A 22,266-nucleotide genomic window follows, 5' to 3' on the forward strand; every position below is an offset into this window, starting at 1 on the left:
TGAACGGTCAAGGCAGAACGCTTGTGTCTGTGACCTTTGAACCCTGCTGCTTGTGACAGGGGCATTGTTCTGTACAGAGAGGAGGTGGGCAGGAGCTGAAAGAAGGAGAAGAGGAGGAATTGTGAGGCAAAGGAAGAGGAGGACCATAAAAAGAAGGAAAATATTTCATGTCACCCTGAAATAAGTGCACATTATGTTGGTACATCTATTGTTAGTAGTCTGAAGCATTTCCCCCTTAAAATTCAACAGACGTTTTTCTCAGTTGTTCTTAAAAATACCCCCACACCACTACATCATTATCATTGTCGTGATTTATTGTTTATATAGCAAGTACTTTAAAAAGAAAATAGGACTAATATGCATCAGAAGTACTAAAGAATCAATCTCTTAAATGTAATTCGCCCACAATCCACGCATGAATATCAAAATGCTTTACTTGCTTGCCTCTCCGTTTGCGTCAGTAGATGGAGCGCGCCGCGCGCTGTGAGCGTTATTCTGGCCTTCCAGATTCATATTTGGCCACTCCCCCACCGCGTCAGTCTCCAATGCGAAGCTCCGGTCTCACTTCCTCTACAAGCCGCGGGTGCTGGGGGCTGGCGGAGTTCAGCCTTAAAGAAAACATCATGTAAAAAAGTATAAAAAGAGACGAATCGGACATTATTACCTCTTCATATCAATCATTTTTGCTCCACGTGTTTGGGAATACTCTGCGATTGGACAAAAGGAGCGAATGGCACGTGAGGGAAGATAATAGGTCTCTGAAAGGTAAGCGGACACTCGCATATTGTTTGAGTCTTCCAGTGGGGCAATTCAGATCGTCCTAACTGGCGATTGTGGGCTACGACCCTCACACTAGGGCAGGCTTGAAGACGTCAGGGTTATTATGTTAGGTGTTAAACAGACTTTGATTTCTGCTCAGATGGATTTTTTTTGAGTCCCTTCGGTGCAAATTGTGATGTAACGTGCTTACTATTGCGATACCTCGCTGTATTGAAGCTGTTGGTTGGCTCTCTCGATCGCTAAATTATTAGGCTAGTTACAGTCAATGGAACAGTTAAATGATATCTGACTTTGACACTGCAATTAAGACAGTGCTTCGTATGGGGTGTTTTACGATATATTAAATAAGGCTATTTTCACATGTTTCTCCTCATTCAGGTTGTTCAGATTGCCCTGAACTTTGCAGAGAAGACACGTTCATGTTCACTAGTTAGGCGCCTGTCCTGCGAACTCGAGAGTGAAATGAGAAACCGCGAATCTGGGAGGCTAATAAGGTTGGCGTCAGTCCCATTTCGATTCTGCCAGTTCAGGACAATCACTTCGATTCCTGATGAATTTACTATTAATTCAATTCATCTAAATTCATTTAGCGAAATGACTAAATTGAATGGAATCGACCCAAACTTAACAAGCACATGCTATAATAGATTATACCAGATCAAATACAATGAATAATATGGTATAACATTACAAAAGTATGAACTAAGATTTAGTAACAGCGACATGTGGCGATCTATAGCTTATTTTTCAGTTTGTTGGCAGTTTAGGTTGGCATCTACATCTATCCTTCCTATTACAGCACCGCTGTACGTTAATGGTAATGGCACGATCACTGTCGTTGACCAAACAAGGCTAACTTGTACGATGTGCACGTGTTCAGTTACTCAGTAAGAGCGAATTATCCCCGTGACCGAACTTCTCCCTGTCAATTTGAGGGCAAGCCGCGCTCGCCGGCGCATCGGCAGAAAAGATGATACTACTGCCACGCGCTCAGCAGCTCAGCTTCTGAAGTCCGACAGACGTCCGGCGGATAATAAACGCTCAGTGGCTCCGTTTCGGAGGTGGCATCAGTTGAATGTTTATTGAAATCTTGGAGGAGGAAAGAGCATTGTTTACATCAATAGGCGCAGGTACTTTTTCACTACTGGAACAATAAAATATTTTTGAAAACAGTTTACTAAACGTGTCTTTGAAAAAGCATGTATTATGACTCTTTGCTGTAACGGGTTGTGGTGTTCTGGGAGCTTACAGTTCACAGCCCTTTGTTTATAAACGTGGAAAGAAAACTGGTGTGTTATGATCAAGCTGTGGTTTTTTTATTTTTAAAACTGGTTTTAGTTGTAGTTGCAGTTTCATTGAGGCCAGATTGGATGCTTTGTTGTGACATGGTCTTAGCTCTGAAAATAGAACATTGTTGGACCGCAGGACCACAGTATAGGACGGGGTGACATGTTAGCCAGGTCTAATATTGTAGTGAAGTTCAGAAAAAAAACGAAAGTTTTATGTGGCCATGCCACGGCCTGTCACGGGGACAGCATCCAGCCAAAGAATCTTTACACAGTCCTTCAAAAAACAATGTCAGTCATTGTCATAGCTGTCCTACTGCTGTGACCTATGGTGTGTGTGTATGTTTGTGTTTGCGTGTGTGGTGTGTGTGTGTGTGTGTATGAGAAATAGAGTGAATATGTGCGTGTGTGAGTCATACAGCTTGAGAGTGTGAGTGTGAGTGTCAGAGTGTATGTGTTCCTGTGTGTAGAGGGTGGGAGGAGTGCTTGTGGTTTTCTGCAGTAGCAGTGATACTTGTCCCACCGCCCCACCCCCCGGCCCAGGCCCAGCTGCAGCTGGGAGCTCCTTCGGTGGGAATGACTCTGTCTGAATCTGGGGGACCCGTCCCGTCTGGGGATGGGCCCGTTAATCAGATGTCCCGCTGGCACTAACCGACCGTTGCCAGGGAGACGGTTCCTAGAAACGGAGGTGACATTTGAGAAGTGTGAGTGGGGGTGGGGGTGGGGGGGGGGGGGAGCAGGGGGTGTCCTGCCAAGGGGTTTATGGGCTCTTAAAAGAGGTGCCTGCGAGGGGTATCACTTATGTGTGGAACCCCCGACGGCCTCGTCGGGGAGCGTGTCTAGTCCTGAGGGTGTTCCCTTCCTCCCCTCTTCTGCAAGGGAGCCAAACTTGACTGTGCAAGTTGCTCGATTGATTAAATAAAATGCTATAACCGTGGATGAGATATTTTATGTGGTTTTTAAAAAAAAAATCTGTTTAAAGTGATGCGGTCTGTGGCGTGGTGTGTTTTTTGTGTGTGTGTACAAACCAGCCTGAATTTAACAGGCAAAATGGCTGAGTCATTCCTCATTTCAGCTTTTCATTTAAAAAAAATATAATTTATATAATTTTTTTGTTTTTTCCTTTCTATTTTCTGCTGGCTTGTGCTGGGGTTTCTTTTCCTAGAACTGCAAGTCGAGCCCCACCATAAGCCAGAAATGCAATAAATTGAGTTTGCTTCTCCTCTTTGAAGACTGCAAGTGTGGTACTTGCAGACGTGTTTAATCTGGTACATGTGTGTCACATGCACTGAGGTGAAGAAGTTGTTGGTTGTTCAGCCATGTTTGTTTCAGCAAGGATTAAAAAAACACTTCAGAGCTATTATTATATCACTGAAGACATAAATTCTGATGAGTCTCCTTGATATTTTTCCTGAAAGATTCTAGGCTTGCGTTATACTGTCCTAATAAATTTTTAAGTAGGGCTCAGAGCTGATAATTGCACCCAGTACTAATTAAAAAAATATCACAATAGGAATAGCAGTGTTTGTGAAAACATACCGTCAGTTCAGATTAACAGTGAAGGCCAGCTGCCCTTCTGAAGCAACAGTGACATTTACAGGTAGCAAAGGTTTACAGGCGCTTTATTGCGTGTGTGTGTGTGTTTATGTATGTGTATGTGTGTGTGTGTGTGTGTGTGTGTGTGTGTGTGTGTGTATGTGTATGTGTGTGTGTGTGTGTGTGTGTGTGTGTATGTGTGGGGGTGTGTGTGTGTGTATGCGTGTGTGTATGTGTGTATGCGGGTGTGTGTATGTGTGTATGTGTATGTGTGTGTGTGGGTGTATGCGTGTGTGGGTGTATGCGTGTGTGTGTGTGTGTGTGTGTGTATGTGTGTATGCGTGTGTGTGTGGGTGTATGTGTGTGTGTTGTGTGTGTGTATGGTGTGTGTGTGTGTGTGTGTGTGTGTGTATGTGTGTTGTGTCGTGTGTGTATGTGTAGCTGTGTGTGTGTGGGGGTGTGTGTGTGTGTGTGTGTGTGGTGTGTGTGTTAGGTGTGTGGGTGTGTGTGTATGTGTGTATGTGTGTATGGTGTGTGTGTGTATGCGGAGTGTGGTGTGTGTGTGTGTGTGTCTCCCTATCGCGAATGACAGACGGCACACATGTCTTGCGAAAGCGCTCGCAGGCTTGATCAGAGCGCCGCCGCTTCCTCCTGACGCCAGGCTGAGCCGGGGCGCTTGGCTGCTCTTTGAGCCCTAATGGGAGCCACGTGTTTCAGATGCCATTTTTACACAGAGGGCAGCGATCAACCTCAGGGGCGGCATACGTGCGTAAACACCTCGGCGCGGTGTTTCTGAGGGGGCGAGAAGAAAAATTGAGCGGGGCTTTCGCTCTTGCGTGCGTGCGTGATTGAGTGTGTGTGTCCATGTGTGTGTTTCCCTCCTGTACATGTCTAAGTGTGTCTGTTATTCCTGCTAGTGCTAACAGTTCAGTATTAGTGCTTTTTCAGAACAAGACTTGGTGTCTTGATAAAATGAATTACGTTATTTTAGTTATTGTTCTTTCATCTCTCCTCTCTCTCTCTCTCTCTCTCTCTCAGGTACCATGCAGGTTAACGATGGCCCCCACCACGCCCCCCCCATATTCGTGCCCCCGTCCAACGGGACCAGCCACCGCTCCGCGGGGTGCGTCCCGGGCCGGATCGCCCCCGTCCGCTCGCCGCCCCCTCCCCGGATCCCGCCCCCGCCCCCGCTGAAGCCCTCGTCCCCCCCCGAGCGGCAGGCCGCTTTCAGCTTCGCGGAGGAGCCCCTGGACCTCCGCGGGCGGGGCCGGGCGAGGAGGAGGAACACGCTGATCTGCTTCGGCGTCTCCCTGGGCGCCCTGTTCCTCACGCTCATCCTGGTGCTCAGCCTGACCTCCTCCGACGTCCTGGACGGTGAGTCGCCCTCCCCCGCTTCTTCCCGAAAGGCCCCGCCCATTCCTGTTGAAAGCCCCGCCCCTGCCCCCTCCCCCCCCCAAAAAAAAGAGCCCACGCCCTCTCTTCTTCGAGATCCCACCCTTATCTTCCTGGAAGACCCTGGGCCTATCCAATCAATCAGACCGATCTTGCTGATTGCTCTTAGGTCTGGCACACAGACTGCCTAAGTTACTGTTGGTCTGTATGTCCCTTATTCTTTGGTAGCATAATTTTTACTTGCAGAAATCCAGCTGGGCTGGATAAAGACTGCTGGTCACATGCAGCGGGTTTGTGCTGAAAGAGAAGCCGATAGCCAACGGTGTGAATCGCTGGGCTTGCCTTCGGAAGACGGATCTGGCCGTTTCTGTTATTCAGTGCACCCCTACAGCCGCTGGGAAAGTGGGAGGATGTGTTCCAACAGCTGACCAGAGATCCTGTGCTGCACCATTAGCAGAGGTCACCCGTTTCTGCTCCCCTGGGGGTCGAAGGTCACACGTAACGCTGGTTACAGTGCAGAAGCAGCAGCAGCGGTGTGGGGAGAGCCTGGCGGCCATGTTCTGCTGTTTCATTCAGAGCTGAAACGGACACCCTAGATTTGAGCACAAAACTGTCTGCCCTAATGCGCTTTTGTAAAACCATCTGTAACATTAGAAGTGCTTCACGCAAATGGGTGTAGCAAAATTCCAGCACAATATTGCCTGCCCTAATGCGCTTTTGTAAAACCATCTGTAATATTAAATATGCTTCACACAAAAGGGCGTAGCAAAATATAAAAAAAGGGAAATTGTAATATCACAGGGTCACTCCAGGAAAAGTCATCATGCTGAAAAAATGTCATTTTGGAGGTTTTCAGTGCTCTTAAAGGATAGGGCTGTTTCTTACCCTGAGGACCACATATAAGGGTTAAGCAGCACTCTCAGAATGACATTCAGGCTGGCCCATACGGGAGAAAAATGCAGTAAATGTCAGCTGGCTGAGTCTTTGGCTGTGTCATTTCTTTCTCCCATTTATTATAATTTTATTATAGTTCGCTCACACATATTCGTTCATTTATTTGCCAGACAGATGTATCTATATTTTGATTGTTCTCTTATGTGCTGTGTCCCATTTAAATATTGGCAGTCTTTGTATAATAGTTCAAAGGTTGCCTGAGAAATTTATGTATTTTTTCAAACCCAGTGCTCAGTGAGAGTCTCTGCTTTTATATAACAGCCAGTTTCGTTTGACTTCAGCTTGACAGCCCATACAACAACAGGCTGATCTCGGACACGCTGCCAAAAGATTGATATCGAGGATCAGAAAACCCTCAGATAACAAAAGTCCATTTTGGTTGGCACGCGCGAGAGGCGGAATATTAAAGAGATTGGCCGTGGAAATCCCGGGGTTTGCTTTTCCACAGTTTCAGTGGATCCGGTTTGAACCCGTAACCCCTGGAGGATGAACTCAGAACCTCAGCCCCTTGGTGACCCCCCCCAGAACAGCCGACCACCCGAGAGAGCAGAACCGCCGCTGTTCCATTATTCAATACGAATAGCCCCCCCGCCTCCCCCCAAACTGCAGCAGGCCACGCCCGTACTGCTGCCCCCCTGTGACCGGATTGGCCGTGTTTAAACAGGATTTCCTGGGACAGATTGTTTCGGCTTCCTGTAATCTCCCATCTCATCTCACACAAGAAACGGTGTGGGAGAAAGGGCAGGGGGTGGCCTTGAACTTTGAACTTTGAACTTGGTAGGAGCACCAGGAGGGGATGGAATTAGCATCCCCGTGTTTGTAGAGGCTTCTGAGTGCCTGCAGTTATAGGTTGGCTGTGTCCTCATGCCCACCTATGACTGGGAGTGTGGAGTTTTGGGCACAGTTGGCCTCATTCTGCCTTGTTCTGCCAGCAGTGGGGTGGGGTTCAGTTGGTCAGGGTTACTCAGGTTGCAACTACAGTATAACCCCCCAACAAAATACCAGGAGCCACCAGACTGCCAGTTAGCTTCAGTGAGACATATGCCCTCCTCCAGTTACAACTAGCACTGTCCTGTAGTGCTGTTTTTGACCTGTAGCATGTAGAATAGTCTCTGGCTCTCCTGTAGTACTGTGTGAGCTGTAGGGTGTAAAATAGTTACTGTCTCTCCTGTATTACTGCGTATTGTCTGTTTGGGTGAAAAAAAGTCATTTGTGCTCCTGTAGTATTGTGTGGCCTGTAGGATGTGACATAGTTGCTGACTCACAGGTCAGTGACTCAGGTTGGTACTTGAATCAGTTACAGTGCTCCTGGTAGGCAGGTGTGGGGATTTCTCCTTCCAAATCAGGGGTGGAAAGGTTTAAAAAATAAAAAAAACAATTATGCACTTTTGATTGTGCATATTTCAAATTTGTTCCATTTCGACCTGTTGGCTTGTTGCTGTTGAACTTACATTCCCACGGTTCGTGAAATGATGTAATTCATACTTTCAAAAAGAACACCCATTTTTTTTTTTTTGCATCCTTCTGTCTTTAACTTTTGGTTTGGTTTGGTCTCAATGAATGATTGGATTAGATAATGTGTGCTTTACAGACAGTTCTGCATTACAAAGTAGTTACGACACATGGGTGTGTGTAAGCAGCCTTGCATGCAGAGGAGCTGACACACCCCAGCAGGGTCTCGTTAAATGTTCATGTGCGTGACGCATCCCGATGTCCGTTCCCCAGAAAACTGCCCCGATCACAACCTCTCCCTCCGGAAGTGGAACCCGGGGCAGGACCCAACAAGGGCGGTGGTCCTCCGGAAGGGGGATCAGTTCCGGCTCGACTCCTCTGCCACCTTGCAGTCCATTACCATCCAGAAAGGAGGTGAGCCACCTGTCGCTAAGCGACGTTTTTTCGAGAGGCGGATGTCTGTCGTAGAAATGTCTCCGGGTTTTTGGGGTTTTTTTTTTACAGTGTTGTGAATGGCAGTTCCAAAACAAACATGGGGAAGGAAGAGAGAAATCTTTGAAATGCCGTGTGAAACATCTTGATAGCATGGGTGGTGTGAATATTCCTCCTAAAATGGGAAATCCTGAAGGCTAATGATCTCATTATTGTTTCTTATTGTTTTTTTATTATTTAGAAATGATTCAAGGTGAACCGCTTTTGAACGGCATTTATTGAAGACAAAAGTATTCCGTTTCCCAAAGATGGGAAATGGAATACTTTTATTTATATTATGCATGCACACAATATTTTTCTATATTATGTTTCTGACAGGAAAAATGTTCTAATGATGATTATTATTATTATTATTATTATTGTTGTTGTTTTTCTATTAAAATTATTTTGATCCCTCATTTTTTCTGCCAGGTCTGCTTGTTTTTGCCGACGACTCTAAAGGTTCCAAAAACATCACCCTGAGGACCCGGCACATCCTGATCGAGGACGGGGGCGCCCTGCACATCGGGGCTCCCAAATGCCGCTACCGGTCCCGCGCCACCATCGCCCTGCTGGGCCGCTCGGACGACCGGGACTTCCCCGAGGTGCCCGGGCTGGGCAGGAAGTTCATCGGCGTGCGGGCGGGCGGGACCCTGGAGCTCCACGGGACGCCCAAGCTGTCCTGGACCCTCCTGACCCGCACGGTGCCCGCGTCCGGGCTGGCCACGGGCGGGTACGCCTTCCAGCGCAACTTCAGCCGCGGGATCAACCTGCGGGTGGTGGACCAGGACACGGGCGCCGTCCTCTTCGCCGAGCGCTTCGACACGCACGACTCGCACAACGACAGCCGCCAGCTCCACGAGCTGCTCCGCGGGCTGCCCGCCGGCCGCGTCGTCGCCATGGCGGTGGGCGACTCGGCCGCCAAGAGCCTGCTGGACGAGACCAAGAGGACCGTCCAGACCCTGCTGGGGAGCACTTTTGTCAACGACCTCAAATACAGGTAGGCCAATGAGAAAAAAGGAGGTCAGTGGTTAGCCAATGAGTGGTGTGCTCAAATACAAGCAGACCAACGAGCAAAGACCTCGAATACTAGATTCGATAACAATCTAAAATACAGGTGAACCAATAAGTGATAACCTCAAGTATAAGCAAGCCAATCAGTAACAACCTCAAACATAGGTAGTCCAATCAGTAACAACCTCAAATACGGGTAGTGCCAATGCACAGTGATGACAGCAGAGTTCTCGGAATTCAGTGACTTCCAACACGAAGCAACGCTTGTAAAAAAAAAAAAAAAACTTTGTGTGAAACACAGTCACTGTCAGTAAACACAGCTTGGGACATTATGCGTTAAGTTTATATGGATTATTTATATTTACACCAGGAGGGCTCTGGCACACAAGTGCTGGTTATGAGGTGTATAATTTTAGAATGTCCAGATATTGTGGTCAGCCCCTGTTCCGGTCTGAAAATAACCCTCGTGCATGACCAAAATGCAAAGGGCGCACATTTTATATTTTGTAAGAAAACTTTGCCGTGGGTAGGGAGGGAAATATCAGTTTCCTGGCACAAACCGCTAGAGCTGAACAGTGCCACATTTGCATCTGGCCCCTTCCTGGATGACTCTAAACGGGGTTTTTTTTTTTCTTCTTCTTCACCACAAGGTTTTACACTGCTGTTGCCACAGCGGCTGGCCATAGACCAGGCCGAGTGCTGGGCGTATTAACGCTGGGCACGTAGGACTTTCACTGTGATCCGTGTCAGATCTGAGGACGAAGGCCCGGTTCAGGGGTTCGGGTTTGAAAAGGATCTGTTTGGTGAGGAGTTAGGCCGCTCGTTTGCTTTTCCGCTCGTTAGCCCAGCAGGGGAAGGTAAACCCACACAGGGCTAAGCTTGGTGTGTCTGAGAGGATGTGCTCTGTGTGAGGGTGTAACAGGGCCCTCTCCGCCTGGCTCTCATCTGGTGTTTCATCTGTTCGTTAAAGCCTGTGATAGATGCTTACCTAGGGTGGAGAAGCATGTGATTGGTGCTTACCTGGGGTGGAGAAGCCTGTGATTGGTGCTTACCTGGAGTGGAGAAGCATGTGATTGGTGCTTACCTAGGGTGGAGAAGCCTGTGATTGGTGCTTACCTGGAGTGGAGAAGCATGTGATTGGTGCTTTCCTGAGATGCTGAGGCTTACCTGGGGTGGAAACAGTGTTTCGGTTTCGAGTGCACAGTAACCGATCAGGCTAGTCTGTTTCTCTTTATAGCCCCTTTTTACAAACAGGTTGCGCTTATCAAAAGTCCAACAAAAATATAAGAACAGCACGTGCACCACTGGCAAAGAAACAGTGACACTAGCATATCTGCTTTAATCGCACTAATGTGTACTTGAACTTGATAATAAGGCAGTTCCCTTGCTGTTTTTGATTTCACTTCACCTTTGTCCTTTCGTGCTGTTGGTGTTGGCGACACTGCTGATTGGGTTCACACTGCTGTTTAGAAGCTCAGCGTTCCGAGCGCTGCATCCTGTTGGCTGCATCCTTGGACTCCCTCCATATGCTAATTCCCCAGGTCGTGAGAGTTCTGACTTGACCTCTGCTGGGTTCTAAGACCATATTGAATTAGATTGACGTAGTTGTGGTTGCCGTCCTTGCTCGGTGTTCTGTCACTTCCCACGAAGGGACTTCCTGCTTGGAAACAGGTGGTTGATGTGAGCCAACTGCAGTCTCTTGCACCAAAACCCAACGTAGATGCCTGTTACTGTTGCAATTGTTGCAATTAATCTGTATCAGGAATCACCGCACTCTCTCGCTTGCTTCGTTTGGTGCTTATACACCAGTGGAAAAGATTTCTGTGAAAAAATTTTAATGGTTCACATTCAAAAATGTGTTTTTCTAAATTTCAAAGTGCATTTTATACTATATCTTATTGTTTACAAATGCAGAACAAGCATCTTGCACAAATGTTTTGGCTTTCTTCAGTGAGCTGTGCACAATATGCAATATTACAATATGCACTTTAGAAATTTAGGAAAATACATTTTTGAGTGCTAACCACTTCAGTTTTTCCCATTGTAATTGTCAGAACAACCACTATCAGGGGGGAGACTGTTATTGGGTGGATAACACTGCTCCCACTCTCCCCTCCCTAAAGGAGAACAACCGTTACCTTCTGAAACGGCTTCCCTGCCATACAGAACGTCTAAAAGCGTCTGGTGTCATCGTCATTCCCGGTCCTCTGAAGTGGCTCCTCATGGCAAAGGTTGTGTAAACCCGGAGTAACGAGTGTTGTTGTAAGTGACTCTCAGGGGGCCGGTTAGAATGGTGACATTTAAAAAAAAAAAAAAAATGTTGTTTAAACTTTTGTTTCTTTCCTCACTTCTGTTGAGGAAAAAGGCCAAGTATACACAGTCTGCAGTCTGTGGAGTCGCCTTGGAAAAATAACATACAAATCCGTTTCAGAGGCGCTGAGGATAATAAAAATAAGCATTTAATCGGTGCCTGAAGGGGAGCGGCGGTGGTTTCTTTAGCCACGGTCCCTTACTTATCAGAAGCCTTCGCCTCGCTGTGGTAGAAGGAAAAACAATTCTTTAGGGCCAAAAGAAATAAGGCAAGTTTCTGCCATTGCGCTCATCCATTCAGCCAGTGTACGACACGCTGGCAAATCACTTACATGCACTTGCACACGCACACACTTGCACGGGCACATACACACACACACACAGACACAGACACAGGCACACACACAGGCAGGCACACCCATAGCTATAAACATGTAGAATAGCTTCTCTACTCATAGCTGCTTTAAAAATGCACACACACAGCCAAATGTCTGTAGGTACACACAAAGACACACACACACACGCGCGTATCGCATGTACGCAAGCATAGCGTGTTTAAACAGGTGCTGTCGTGCGCAGACACATTGCAGGACTCCCGGTTTCCTGATAAAGGCTGAGCTTCGGTCTCACGCCTGATTTCTGCCGAGGGTCACGGGTTTTCCTGTGCGTTTCCCCAGCCGCGTCGTGTAGAACATCACGCGTTGTGTAGGACATCGCGAACAATCATCCAGCGTGTCCGTAGGGCTTCTGTGAACGAGCTTGCATAACAATCTCCAGGTGTCAATTCAGTGTGCCAAGTCAACATTGAAAAAAAGTCCAACTTGCCAAATAGTTTTTCTTGAATTTGTATCATTCATGGTTCCCAAATTAACTTTGTTTGTTCGCACTGCCAGACCGAATCTTCAAACAGAAAAGTTCAGATGCGCCAGACAGAGAGAGACATGAAAATCTTACTTCTAATTTTCCTAATAACTGATATAGGGCACACTTGCAGTGACATGAAACTGAGTAGCGTACACATGCAGTGGGTCGAGCGTAGACTAGTGGCGTTCTTGCAGTAAATGGCAGTGGAGTAGTGGACACTTGATCTACAATAGTGTACACTTACAGTGGAGCAGGAGTAAAGTAGTGCACACTTGCAGTGGAGCAGGAGTAAAGTAGTGCACACTTGCAGTACAGTCGAGTTGAATGCTGCACCAGGGTAAAGTAGTGCACTGTTCCCTAAGCTGGGCTCTGAGCCTCACAGTGAGGCCAGATTGAGTTAGGGCCCTTGTCCTAGGGTGGGGCTATGCGCCGTTGTCTTGGGGCCGATTGGAGTGGAGTGCCCTCGGAGTACCTGAGGAGCTGTGTGCACTCGTTCGTCTTTAGGGCCCTACAGGGAAACATGAGCCGGAGATTTAACTGTACTCTAAATGAAATGTCTCCTCTGCGCGCGGTGGGCTGTTTGTTTCCTGTTATTCCTTCTTAACTGCTCGGGATAACTCGTGATCTGATGTTCCAGTAATCAACCACACACCCCCCCCCCCACCCCCACCCCCCCACACGGCAGTTCTACAGACCCAGAGGTATATCACATACGTATTTCGATTATTTTATGACCATTTTTTCAAATCCGTTTCCCCATTCCACACGAAAGTGTCCGCTGTAAATCTCTTTTCTTATGAATCCCTCGTTTCCATGGTGAGTGCACAGACAGGAAGAACAGCGCTGGAAGGTTATGCAGTGTTTCCAGGGTTTGTGTGTTAAATAAAAAAGGGAAAGAAGAAAAATGCTGATGCAGAGCTTTCTACACTTCGCTTTTTCACATTTATTACGTTTTACGAAAGTGTGTGTGGGGGGGGAGGGGGATGACTGATGGTCTGTAAATGCTATTAGATCATTCACAAATCTGGAGTTGCCTTAGGAAACTACTGTCTTACTTTTCAAACTCTCTACCTTTTCTTAATTTGGGCATGTAATATTGCGGCAGTGGTGATTATTAATGCGATTATTATTATTATCTAAATTGTCTCCAGTTGGTTTTTCTTGTTCAGAGTGACTTGCAGCAGAGTACAACAGGCTAGGATCCGATTTCAGGGTTTCCATCTCACAGACTCTAAGGTACTTTTCCAGATGCTCTAGAGATCTAGGCTGTCTGGGGCGATGACAAACAGTATAAAATGTATGAAAAATAAATATGTATAAATGTACTTCTGAATTTGTTTTACTGAACGTTATCTGCTATGCGCCCAGGGTATGTTATAACACACTGTCAAGGCAATATGAAATGAACAATGGAAGGCTTTGTGTTTGTGGTGAAGGGTCTAGCCACCCGTACTGTAAGCAGATAATGTGATTTACATCGAATGTATCAGAGCTTTAATCTCAGACTGGCTTTATTATGCCGTCTGAACGTACATTTGTATTCAGAATTTATCAGCAGTTTCCTGATTTGTCTTGTGTAATTTCATGAAGCCCGGATGGCAATCGAGTCTTTCAAATATTTTCCTGGTAACCTGGCACTGTAACGTTTGACATGTAATGTAAAACAAGCTCTGGGCTGTAAACGTTATTGCATTAGCTTCCGTGTTCTGTGCAGGGAGGATGGAAAAGTCCCTCTATTTACTTAAAAACATTTTACAGCCTCTGTCACAGCTCCTAATCACATTACTCTGGTTTTGTCCATTTAAAAAAAAAAACAAACAACGTAAACGACATCTCCAGGAGCCCTGGAAGTTTTAGAAAGCACGTGGGACGCCTTCCCCCCCGGAGGAGAACTGTGGGCTGGAAAAGGAGCCCGCTGTCGGTACGGAATGCTGTTTGGGAGCGGGAGGATTTTTTCGGGGAACGAATCCGCTAATGGGGGCCAGATGTGCCCGGGCCTCCGCGGCACGGAGAGAGGGGTACGGGGAGACGTCCGTCGGACCGCCCCGCCCGCCCCTCTCGCCCCGCTCGCCCACCAGCCGCGGAGCCCCTCGATCCGCCAAGCTCGTCGGGCGCTGGTTCGGAGAGGGAGCGAGGGCGGGGCGGGGCTGCGTTTCTGCGGCCTCTCTGGTTTCAGGGTCTCGTGTGCGTAGGGGAACCCCCCCCCCCCCACCCCCGCCCTGCAGTCCTGTACACCCACAGAACCCCTGAATCCTGATCCCAAAACGTGCTGTGTCTTTACCGAGGATTGTACGCTGTAAATTGGCCCAACTGCACAGGGCACAGGAAATGCACTGTAAATGAGCCCTGCTCAGTGCTGTGCTTCTGACACTTTCATCATAATCTGCTCCTGTATTTTATGCGTATCTCTGCCATTTTGTGCTGGCTTCAATCCAAACCCCCCCCCCCTCCCCCTTGGCTACATGTGTGTCCACATGAGCATCAGACCTTGTGACAGCCGAGCAGGTTCATGTCGAGAGGTGAGGATTTTTCGGTGAGCTGGTGATTTCTGACATCATGTGGGGAAGTGCGGGATGGGGGTTGGGAGTGGGGGCGGGGTTTGGGGAGAGGGTTGTGACCTGGCTGCCTGCCGTCTCTATCTGCTCACAAACAAGCGGCCGCCCCGGTCGGGGCGACTCGCACGGGACAGGAAACAAAACGTAATGGTGGACGGATCGCAGACACGGAAACGCCGATAATCTGGCAGGAAGCGTGACCCCACGTCCCCACCGTCCGCCTGGCCCTTAACCCCGGGGGGGGGGAGGGGGGGGTCTGAATGGGGAGGGGGAGGCTTGATTGACAGCTGGTGTCCTACTGTTTTGAGCACTCCTCAGTCATTAAAAGGGTTTTTCAATGACGTGCTGACAATGACAGGAAATGAGTCCTTTATATGCCTGTGTCAATCGAGGAAACTGGAAGACTGACAACACAACTGCGAGCGAGAGTGAGGGTGGGGCGTACGGAATGTTCCGACCCCTCCTTTGGGTGTGTGTGTGATCTTCTTTCGGGCTCTGTTTTGTCAGGTGGAAACTTTTGAAGTGCTGGAAAACCCAGTGGAAAAATTTGAGCCAAATGACCCTTATTGTTTTTCTCCCTTAAAATGTATGAGCAACTAAGAAGACATTTAAACTCATTGTCCTGGTTTGGATGGCTCCAGAAAACAAGATACGCTGAAGAAAAGTTTGAAACATCTAGATTTTTTAACATCGTTGGTAACTGTGGCTTACCCCATGAGGCCACCAACCGCAGTCAGCACCGGTTCCCTCCAGATGGGATACCAGACCATGGGACTCACCTGAACAGTGTCTTAAAAGGATCACCCCCCCCCCCTCCAGGGAGGTGCTCTGTGGGCCACTACCCACAATGCACTTCTCTACTGTAGAGTGCCAAACAGATGGACCACTCTGTGGGATTTGGGATGACTCATTGGGGGAAGAGCTCCACAATCTCGCAGTCTCAGGAGGGACGCTGTAAGCATTAATACGCTCTAATTACTGTTTTTCTTTCTCTGCCGTGATCACCAGAATGAAAGGGTCCGGTTACAAAGAAATGTATTCATAAATGATCCCTCAGCCTTCAGACAAAAAACAATAACTGCAACACATTTCATTTAATGACGACAAAAACTGACGCATCTTGAAATGGACCGCCAGAAGTCAAAGACTTAGAAACACTGCTTTTGAAAACAGGAATAAAAAGATAAAAATGAGGCAGTGTCTCCTTTTAAATGAGAATGTTTTCTGTAGCAGAAGCTACCCAGTTGCAATTCTGTCTTATCCAGCTGACTTGCCAGCAGGTAACTGAGTAACAATCTGCTCAGGAAATGACTGCCTCCACCTTACCTACTCCTCTCTGCCCTGTCAGTAGTACTAAGTCGGTGGGATTGTTCTACATCCTTTGCAAATATCCGATCCCAGGAAAAACAACCGAAGAAAATGCCTTCGACCTCTTAAAACCAGACTTGTACTGGCAGGCCCAACCGTTAACACAGTGGCCTGGATTTTCTTTTCATGGAACTGTGAACACCAGTGAAGCAGTGAATATTGCAGTGTAATGAGTTTATTAAAGTTTTATTCCTCTTTTTGAAGCTGGGTTGGAGCACCCGCCAAAAAAAAAAAAACTAAAAAAAAAAAAAAAAAAAGAAAGTTCCCTATTTGGGTAGCCGGTCCGATCGCAGGAGAAAGGGTCATCGTGTGTCTTTTGTTTTTCACAGGAAGAAGAGACTTTTCTTTTCTCCACAGGAAAAGTGGAGCAGGAAGTGGAATAGCACTGGTGGGAGGTCATGAGAGGTTTCCCGTGGTGTAGAAACGGCAGTGCAATGCAGTGCTAAAGGCTGGCAACTAGACTGTGGGTTCTGCTTTGTTGAGCCGCAATGGCTCCAGTGAATTTGGTGTGAAGGTTTCATTTTTTCAAACAATTCCAGCTAAGTAGCCAAGTCACATTGAATAAGGACAGCTGCTAAGAAATTAAGTAAAATCCATTTGAGTTGGAGTGTGGCTGGGGTTGCTGTTCTGTTCAGTTAGCTGCAGTGTGTCTGCATATTTGCCTGATAGGAATGTGGTTTTTGGGGCTAAATCTGATGAAATATCTAAGCTTTCATGACCAGGTAAGCAAACGGCATCCTAGTAGTAGTAATGACATTAGAAACTAGATTTAAAAGGACTGCCTCAGGAGTTTTTAGTTTTTTTTTTTTTTCCTGGGAAAAATTGCAACAGGTGTGGAAAAGCGACGAGTCAGCCAGCGTTTCTGCCAGCGGCCGGTGCCGTCTGCCAGGGCCGTCACGTGGCCCTGCGGAACGATCGCAGCGCAGCGAGGAGCGCTGAGAGCCTTGTGCCAACGTCGGGGCGTTGTTGCGGCAACGTTACACCAACGTTTCCTCTCAGTTCTGTCCCTCAGTTGCTGCCAGGGACTTCTGGCTGGATTGGCACCATTCATGATTCTGCGGCACCAATGTTGGTGGGATGTTGTGGGAACGTTCCAGCGCATCGCTGTCATCAAAAGAATCGAGGGGACATGAAATGGGTGTTGGCGGGGCAGTTGGGGGGGACAGCCTTTGGTGGGGCATCTGCCCTTGGCTCAGAGAGCATTAGTGTCCCTCGTGGTTGGGAGTGGTCTGAACACTGGTGAAATTCAGGGCTCACACAAAGCCTGCCTATAGCTGAGAATGAAGTCACACTTTCCAACACAGGCCCTTTAACCGATTCTTTGCTTCTTGGAAGCTTCTCATTATCAGTGCCTTCCTTTTATTATGTGTGGATAAATCCTTTCACTCTTTTCCCTTCTCTTTTCTCTCCTTCCCTCTTTCTCTCCCTCTCTCTGTCAGTCCTCTTTAAATTTAAATTCTAAGCTGTGTCATTGGCACAGCATTGCTCTCTGTTGCCGAAGCAAAGGTTACAAAAGTTAAACACGACAGTAACAGACAGACAGGGCAATGTAATAGCAGAGTGTGCATATAACATGTTAAAGATGAACATATATCTGACAGAAAGTGTCCATATGTATATGTCCTCCTCTCATTCTTTTTCTGGACAACCTTACCTCTTACATAACCTCTTACCGACCTGTCTCACTCCCCCCCCTTTTCAGACAGGCGTGGGCGCTGGTCTCCGTGATCGGCGGGGGCAACGGTTCCTGCTCGGAGGACGTGCGGGAGCACGAGAACCACGACACGGGCGGCCGGGCGCTGGCGCGCCGCGACTTCGTCACCGTGGACGGCGTCCGCTTCTCCGTCACCGCCTACAGCGAGTGGCGAAACGGTGCGTCCAGCCCCGCCTCCGAGAGGGGCCCCGCCCCTACGCGGCCACGCCCGCGAGAAACGAGCCGTTCTCAGCGAAGGCTGGCATCGAGACGCGCCTGGATTTGAATAATTAAGTCTTTATTTAAATTTAACTTAATGGCTAAAGAGTTCACACGCCTTGTTTCTGGCTGCTGATTGGTAGCAAGCCACACAAACTCGCAGACGCTGTGACTCTCCAGCCCTGGAGTTTGTTGCCCCTGCTCTAGTCTACCTTTTCTCAAACTCGCGGCTTTCGGCTTCTAATGCTGGCAGGGGTATAGGCATTGTAGCCCTGAAACAAATTAAACAGAAATTTTGCAGTAAAACCCTCAGAACTTGACATAGGAGTGTAAAGCTATATAAATCACTCTGGGCTAAGGTGATCATAAAACACAATCACGATGTGCGCTCCCTGTTCATTCTGCTTGTTGCAGATGTTTTGCAAATTAAGGTGGAATTATGGGAGTGCAGTTTTTGCTAACAGTGCTGGGCTGCTGTCCAGGTTCACACAGAAAGTGTGCGGCCTGGGGGGTCAATTCCATTTCTCATTGGTCAATTTAGGAAATGAACTGAAATTGAATGAACAATTTTTAAAAAAAAAATGCTCCATGAGGATTTTTTAAAAAATTAATTCAATTTTGTTTTGATTTCCTGAAGTTGACCCAGCTCTGGCTTGCAGTGAATCTGCGTGTTTGAGCGCTGGGGGTTTTTGTTGCTCTGTCTTAACCGCCTGTTTCCCAAAAATGGGTTTGGTACTCCTCCGCGTTCTCACGCGGCCGGTTCTGAATGTCTCCCAGGGTTCCCCATAACCGGGTTCCAGGTGGACGCCGTGGACCAGGTGGTTCTGAACCTGCAGCACGACGCCCGGAGCTGGAGGGCCGGGGACCGGATCGTCGTGGCCAGCACCGACTACTCCATGTATCAGGCCGAGGAGTTCACCCTCCTGCCCTGTCCCGACTGCTCCAAGCACCAAGTCAGGATACAAGGTGAGGAGAGCACTCGCCTCCTAACTGGTTTCTGTTTATTTAAAAAAAAAAAAAAAAAAAAAAGAATAATTCAAACTGCATGTACAGTTATTCATTTGGCACATGCTTTTATCCAAAGCCACTTACCAGGCAGTCGTGGGTGGGACCAATTCCATTTCGATTCAGGCAGTGAAGTGACTACAGGATCTTTGGAGGATCTCTGAACGCATGAGCTGATAGAACACTGTCACCACATAAATAAATTAAATGCAATTGTAAAAGCCCACAAGGCCTCACAGTATCAATATCAGTACTAAAGTTGGGATGTAAAAGAGAATACATTTAAAACGCAATGTCAGAAGACTTCACTGTTGTGCTCTGTAAGAGGGACCTGGCTGTGAGGTAAGTGTGGCCCTGCCAGTTCTCTGTGTTCCATGACTTCAGAACAGACTTTCCTGCGTCTTAAGTAAACATCTCTCCACGAGCCAAGAGGCCTGTTAGCTGCACCGTGTTGCGCAACCAGACGTGGTCTTTCAGGTCAGCGCACGATTGTTTGAGAGAGGTCTTTGTCCTGTCTTTTGTTCGATTCTTTCCGTCAAGCTTGGTCCAGCCTTTGTGTTTTTATGGGGAAAAGGGAAAATGGTTGGGCAATTATCAGTTAGTCATACTTTATCCTGGCATTCCAGTGGATGCTGACACACCTGAACCTGTTTGGTGAGTTTATGCTTGGAGGGAAATCAATTTTGGGTTCAACTTCTAATTTCTTTTACAAATCTCCAAATTGAACGTTTACCAAATCTTTTCTGCACTGGTTATGATTGCTAACTGGAGAGAAATTTTTATTCTGTCGAATTAATTCATATCTTATTACATAGAGACATAGAGACCCATACGGGCTTATATTTTACGGGACAAAAATTCTTAAATATTACGCAAAATTCCTGCCCTTTTCTCATCCATAATTAACGACTGGTTTTAGCATCCACTTCCACCCTTCAAGAGGGAAAATGCTTCTTTGGTGCCCCTTCACTGTTTGTGCATCTGAACCCACTGCTTATCCATAAGGCCTTCCTCTGACAATACGCCCTGCTTGCTCTGACAGTGCAAGCAGAAATCCCAACACCCAAGCGCCAAAGAGCCGCAGTCACATGACTCATGACCCGTAAGCGAAAACCAATCTCCTGAACAAGTTCATTGCATTCTGCCAAAAAAACTAAAATAAAATCTTCTGCACTGGTGCAGAAAGAAATAATTTGGGTCCTGGCATTGTGCTATAGCTGGATTTGAACCCGCATCCTTAGAATTATCGGCACAGCGGTTCGCATTGCTCCCCACATTCAGGCCCTTTTCGGCACCGAATCCACTGCCAAAGAACGCTGCGGCACCGCTGGCCGATCATTCATACTTCATATTTCACCGCAGAATAGCCCAGGTGTAGCCGAGCCGCTCTGGCATCCGCGCGCTGTACTGTGCAGACCTGATTAATCCGTAAGACGGTTCTCCCTGATGACGCGCTCTCCGGTCCGTGACAGTGGCCCAGACTTAATGAAAATTCCTCCACGAACAGGGACTCCTTTGTGCTCGTGCCCAGGAGAGTCCACTCCGGCCGGGGCGCTGTCAGTTCGGCGCGCTCCCCCCCGGCTAAAACGACGCGGTTCCTGACAGGGCTCCTCGCTCAGCGAGCGCGAGGGGGCTAGCCGCAGACATTCATCAGCGCTGTTACCTCACCGGTCCCAGTCCGCACACAAAAATACCCCACCGGTGGAGGAGGCTCGAGCTTCTCAGGATGAAAATCCGTGGGTAATTGGAAAATAAATCGGGGAGATTTAGACGGGGAAGGCTATAAAAGTCTGGGCCGCGCACCTTGACTGACCTCTACTGAGCCACTTCCAAGCCAAGATCATTTGGGGGGGGGGGGGCGGGTAGTGGTGGGTGGTGGAGGTATTTATTTATGAGAATGTCCCTAAGTACCCGTCGTGAGTACAGTCAGAAAAGTCTCAGGGCAACTGGGGCCTTCTCATTTCCACCAGCATAACGGGGATGGACATTGAATATAAAAAACAGCATCTATAATGGTGTGTGTGTGTGTGCGTACGTGTACGTATAAACATATGTGTATTTTTATGTGTGTGCGGTATTTATAGAGAGAACACGGAATACAGGGGGTATGAGAGTTGTTCACTGTAACCTTAAACCTGCTCCTGTTAACCAGATTGACCCCCTGGTCAGGTTGGGACAGGACGGGAAGGGGGGGGGGTGTGTGTCGGATTTCAGGGGACACTGCCCGGGGCGGAACAGAGATCACAGCTGCTGTTTACGTGTTTTTCGTATCGTGGTCCTCGGCAGAAGAAAGGGCTAATGCCCTGCTTCCTGCAGGAAGGAAGGTAGCTCCTCCTCCCGGTCGTCACGGGTGACGGTGATGCTGTGGCGACGTGTGGGGGATGGGGGATGGGGTGGGGGGGGTTAAGGGGGTAGAAGTGCAAGACCACGGGCACGTTGTGGCACCCAGCCAACTGATTTTAACAGCTGTCATCGCTTGCTCTGATGGGTGGGTGGGGCCCAGTCTGGAGAAACGTCCGGTGGTGTTGGGAGCCATTACCCTTCCTTGGGGAGAGGGGATGGCGAGGGGGGGGGGGGGTACTTCCTGTAGTTTGCACTGCAGTGAGCAAGATGAGGATAGCTTAACTTTGTCCTGTGACTTGAACCAGAGCACTTTCTTTTGCCAATAAAAAATATATACCTCAACCTCCTCTTGGAATTTGTCTTAATTAACCCTGTACCTTCCATAAGACTGTTGTCAAGTGTATATGTGTTTGTTGTGGTTGTATTTGGATAAAAGCATGCACAGTTTCTACTTTTACTCTGAAGCATTTTTCCATTGTCTGCAGCTGGTATCGGAAGCCTTGTTCTCGCCTCAGCAGGGGATTGTGGGTAACGGTCTCGCCTCAGCAGGGCATTATGGGTAAAAGCCTGTGCTTTGTTAACTGTCCTCAGGGAAGCCCCAGTTCGCCCACGTGGGGGAGATCCTGGACGGGATTGATATGAGAGCAGAAGTAGCCGTCCTGTCCCGTAACATCCTTATCCACGGAGAGATGGAAAACTCCTGCTACGGGAATAACTGGTGCCAGTTCTTCAGCTACGACTCCTTCGGGGGACATATAAAGGTGTGTGTGCGTGTGTGTGTCTGTGTGTGTGCGTATGTGTGCGTGTGCGCATGTGTGTTTGTGTGTGTGTGTGTCTGTGTCTGTGTGTGTGCTGTGTGTGTGCTTGTGGTGTGTGCATGCTGTGCGGTTGGTGTGTGGGTGTGCGTGTGTGTGTGTGTATCCATGTGTGCATGTGTATATATGTATGGATGCTGCATGTGTGTAATAACCTTGATCCTACGGTACATAAAGTTTACATCTGATAGCATCGTTCAGGGAGGGAT

At 47.9% G+C, this 22,266-nt stretch overlaps 1 protein-coding gene across 2 annotated transcripts in view; it reads left to right on the forward strand.

Annotated features, from left to right (window-relative positions):
- Nucleotides 1-554: 554 nt before the first annotated feature.
- The window catches only part of cemip2 (cell migration inducing hyaluronidase 2), a 47,534-nt gene continuing 25,822 nt past the window's right edge, over nucleotides 555-22,266 (forward strand). The window contains exons 1-7 of one of the 2 annotated variants that reach the window (XM_064296868.1): nucleotides 555-765; nucleotides 4,641-4,976; nucleotides 7,674-7,814; nucleotides 8,304-8,871; nucleotides 17,685-17,854; nucleotides 18,672-18,860; nucleotides 21,834-22,003. In XM_064296868.1, the coding sequence (XP_064152938.1) occupies nucleotides 4,646-4,976; nucleotides 7,674-7,814; nucleotides 8,304-8,871; nucleotides 17,685-17,854; nucleotides 18,672-18,860; nucleotides 21,834-22,003 (1,569 nt within the window). In that variant the 5' untranslated portion in view covers nucleotides 555-765; nucleotides 4,641-4,645. Of the gene's footprint in view, nucleotides 766-1,697; nucleotides 1,911-4,640; nucleotides 4,977-7,673; nucleotides 7,815-8,303; nucleotides 8,872-17,684; nucleotides 17,855-18,671; nucleotides 18,861-21,833; nucleotides 22,004-22,266 lie in introns of those variants that run through there. The other variant, XM_064296867.1, reaches the window with a different exon arrangement.

Source organism: Anguilla rostrata, chromosome 10 (genome assembly GCF_018555375.3).
Source record: "Anguilla rostrata isolate EN2019 chromosome 10, ASM1855537v3, whole genome shotgun sequence".
Classification (NCBI taxonomy): Eukaryota; Metazoa; Chordata; class Actinopteri; order Anguilliformes; family Anguillidae; genus Anguilla; species Anguilla rostrata.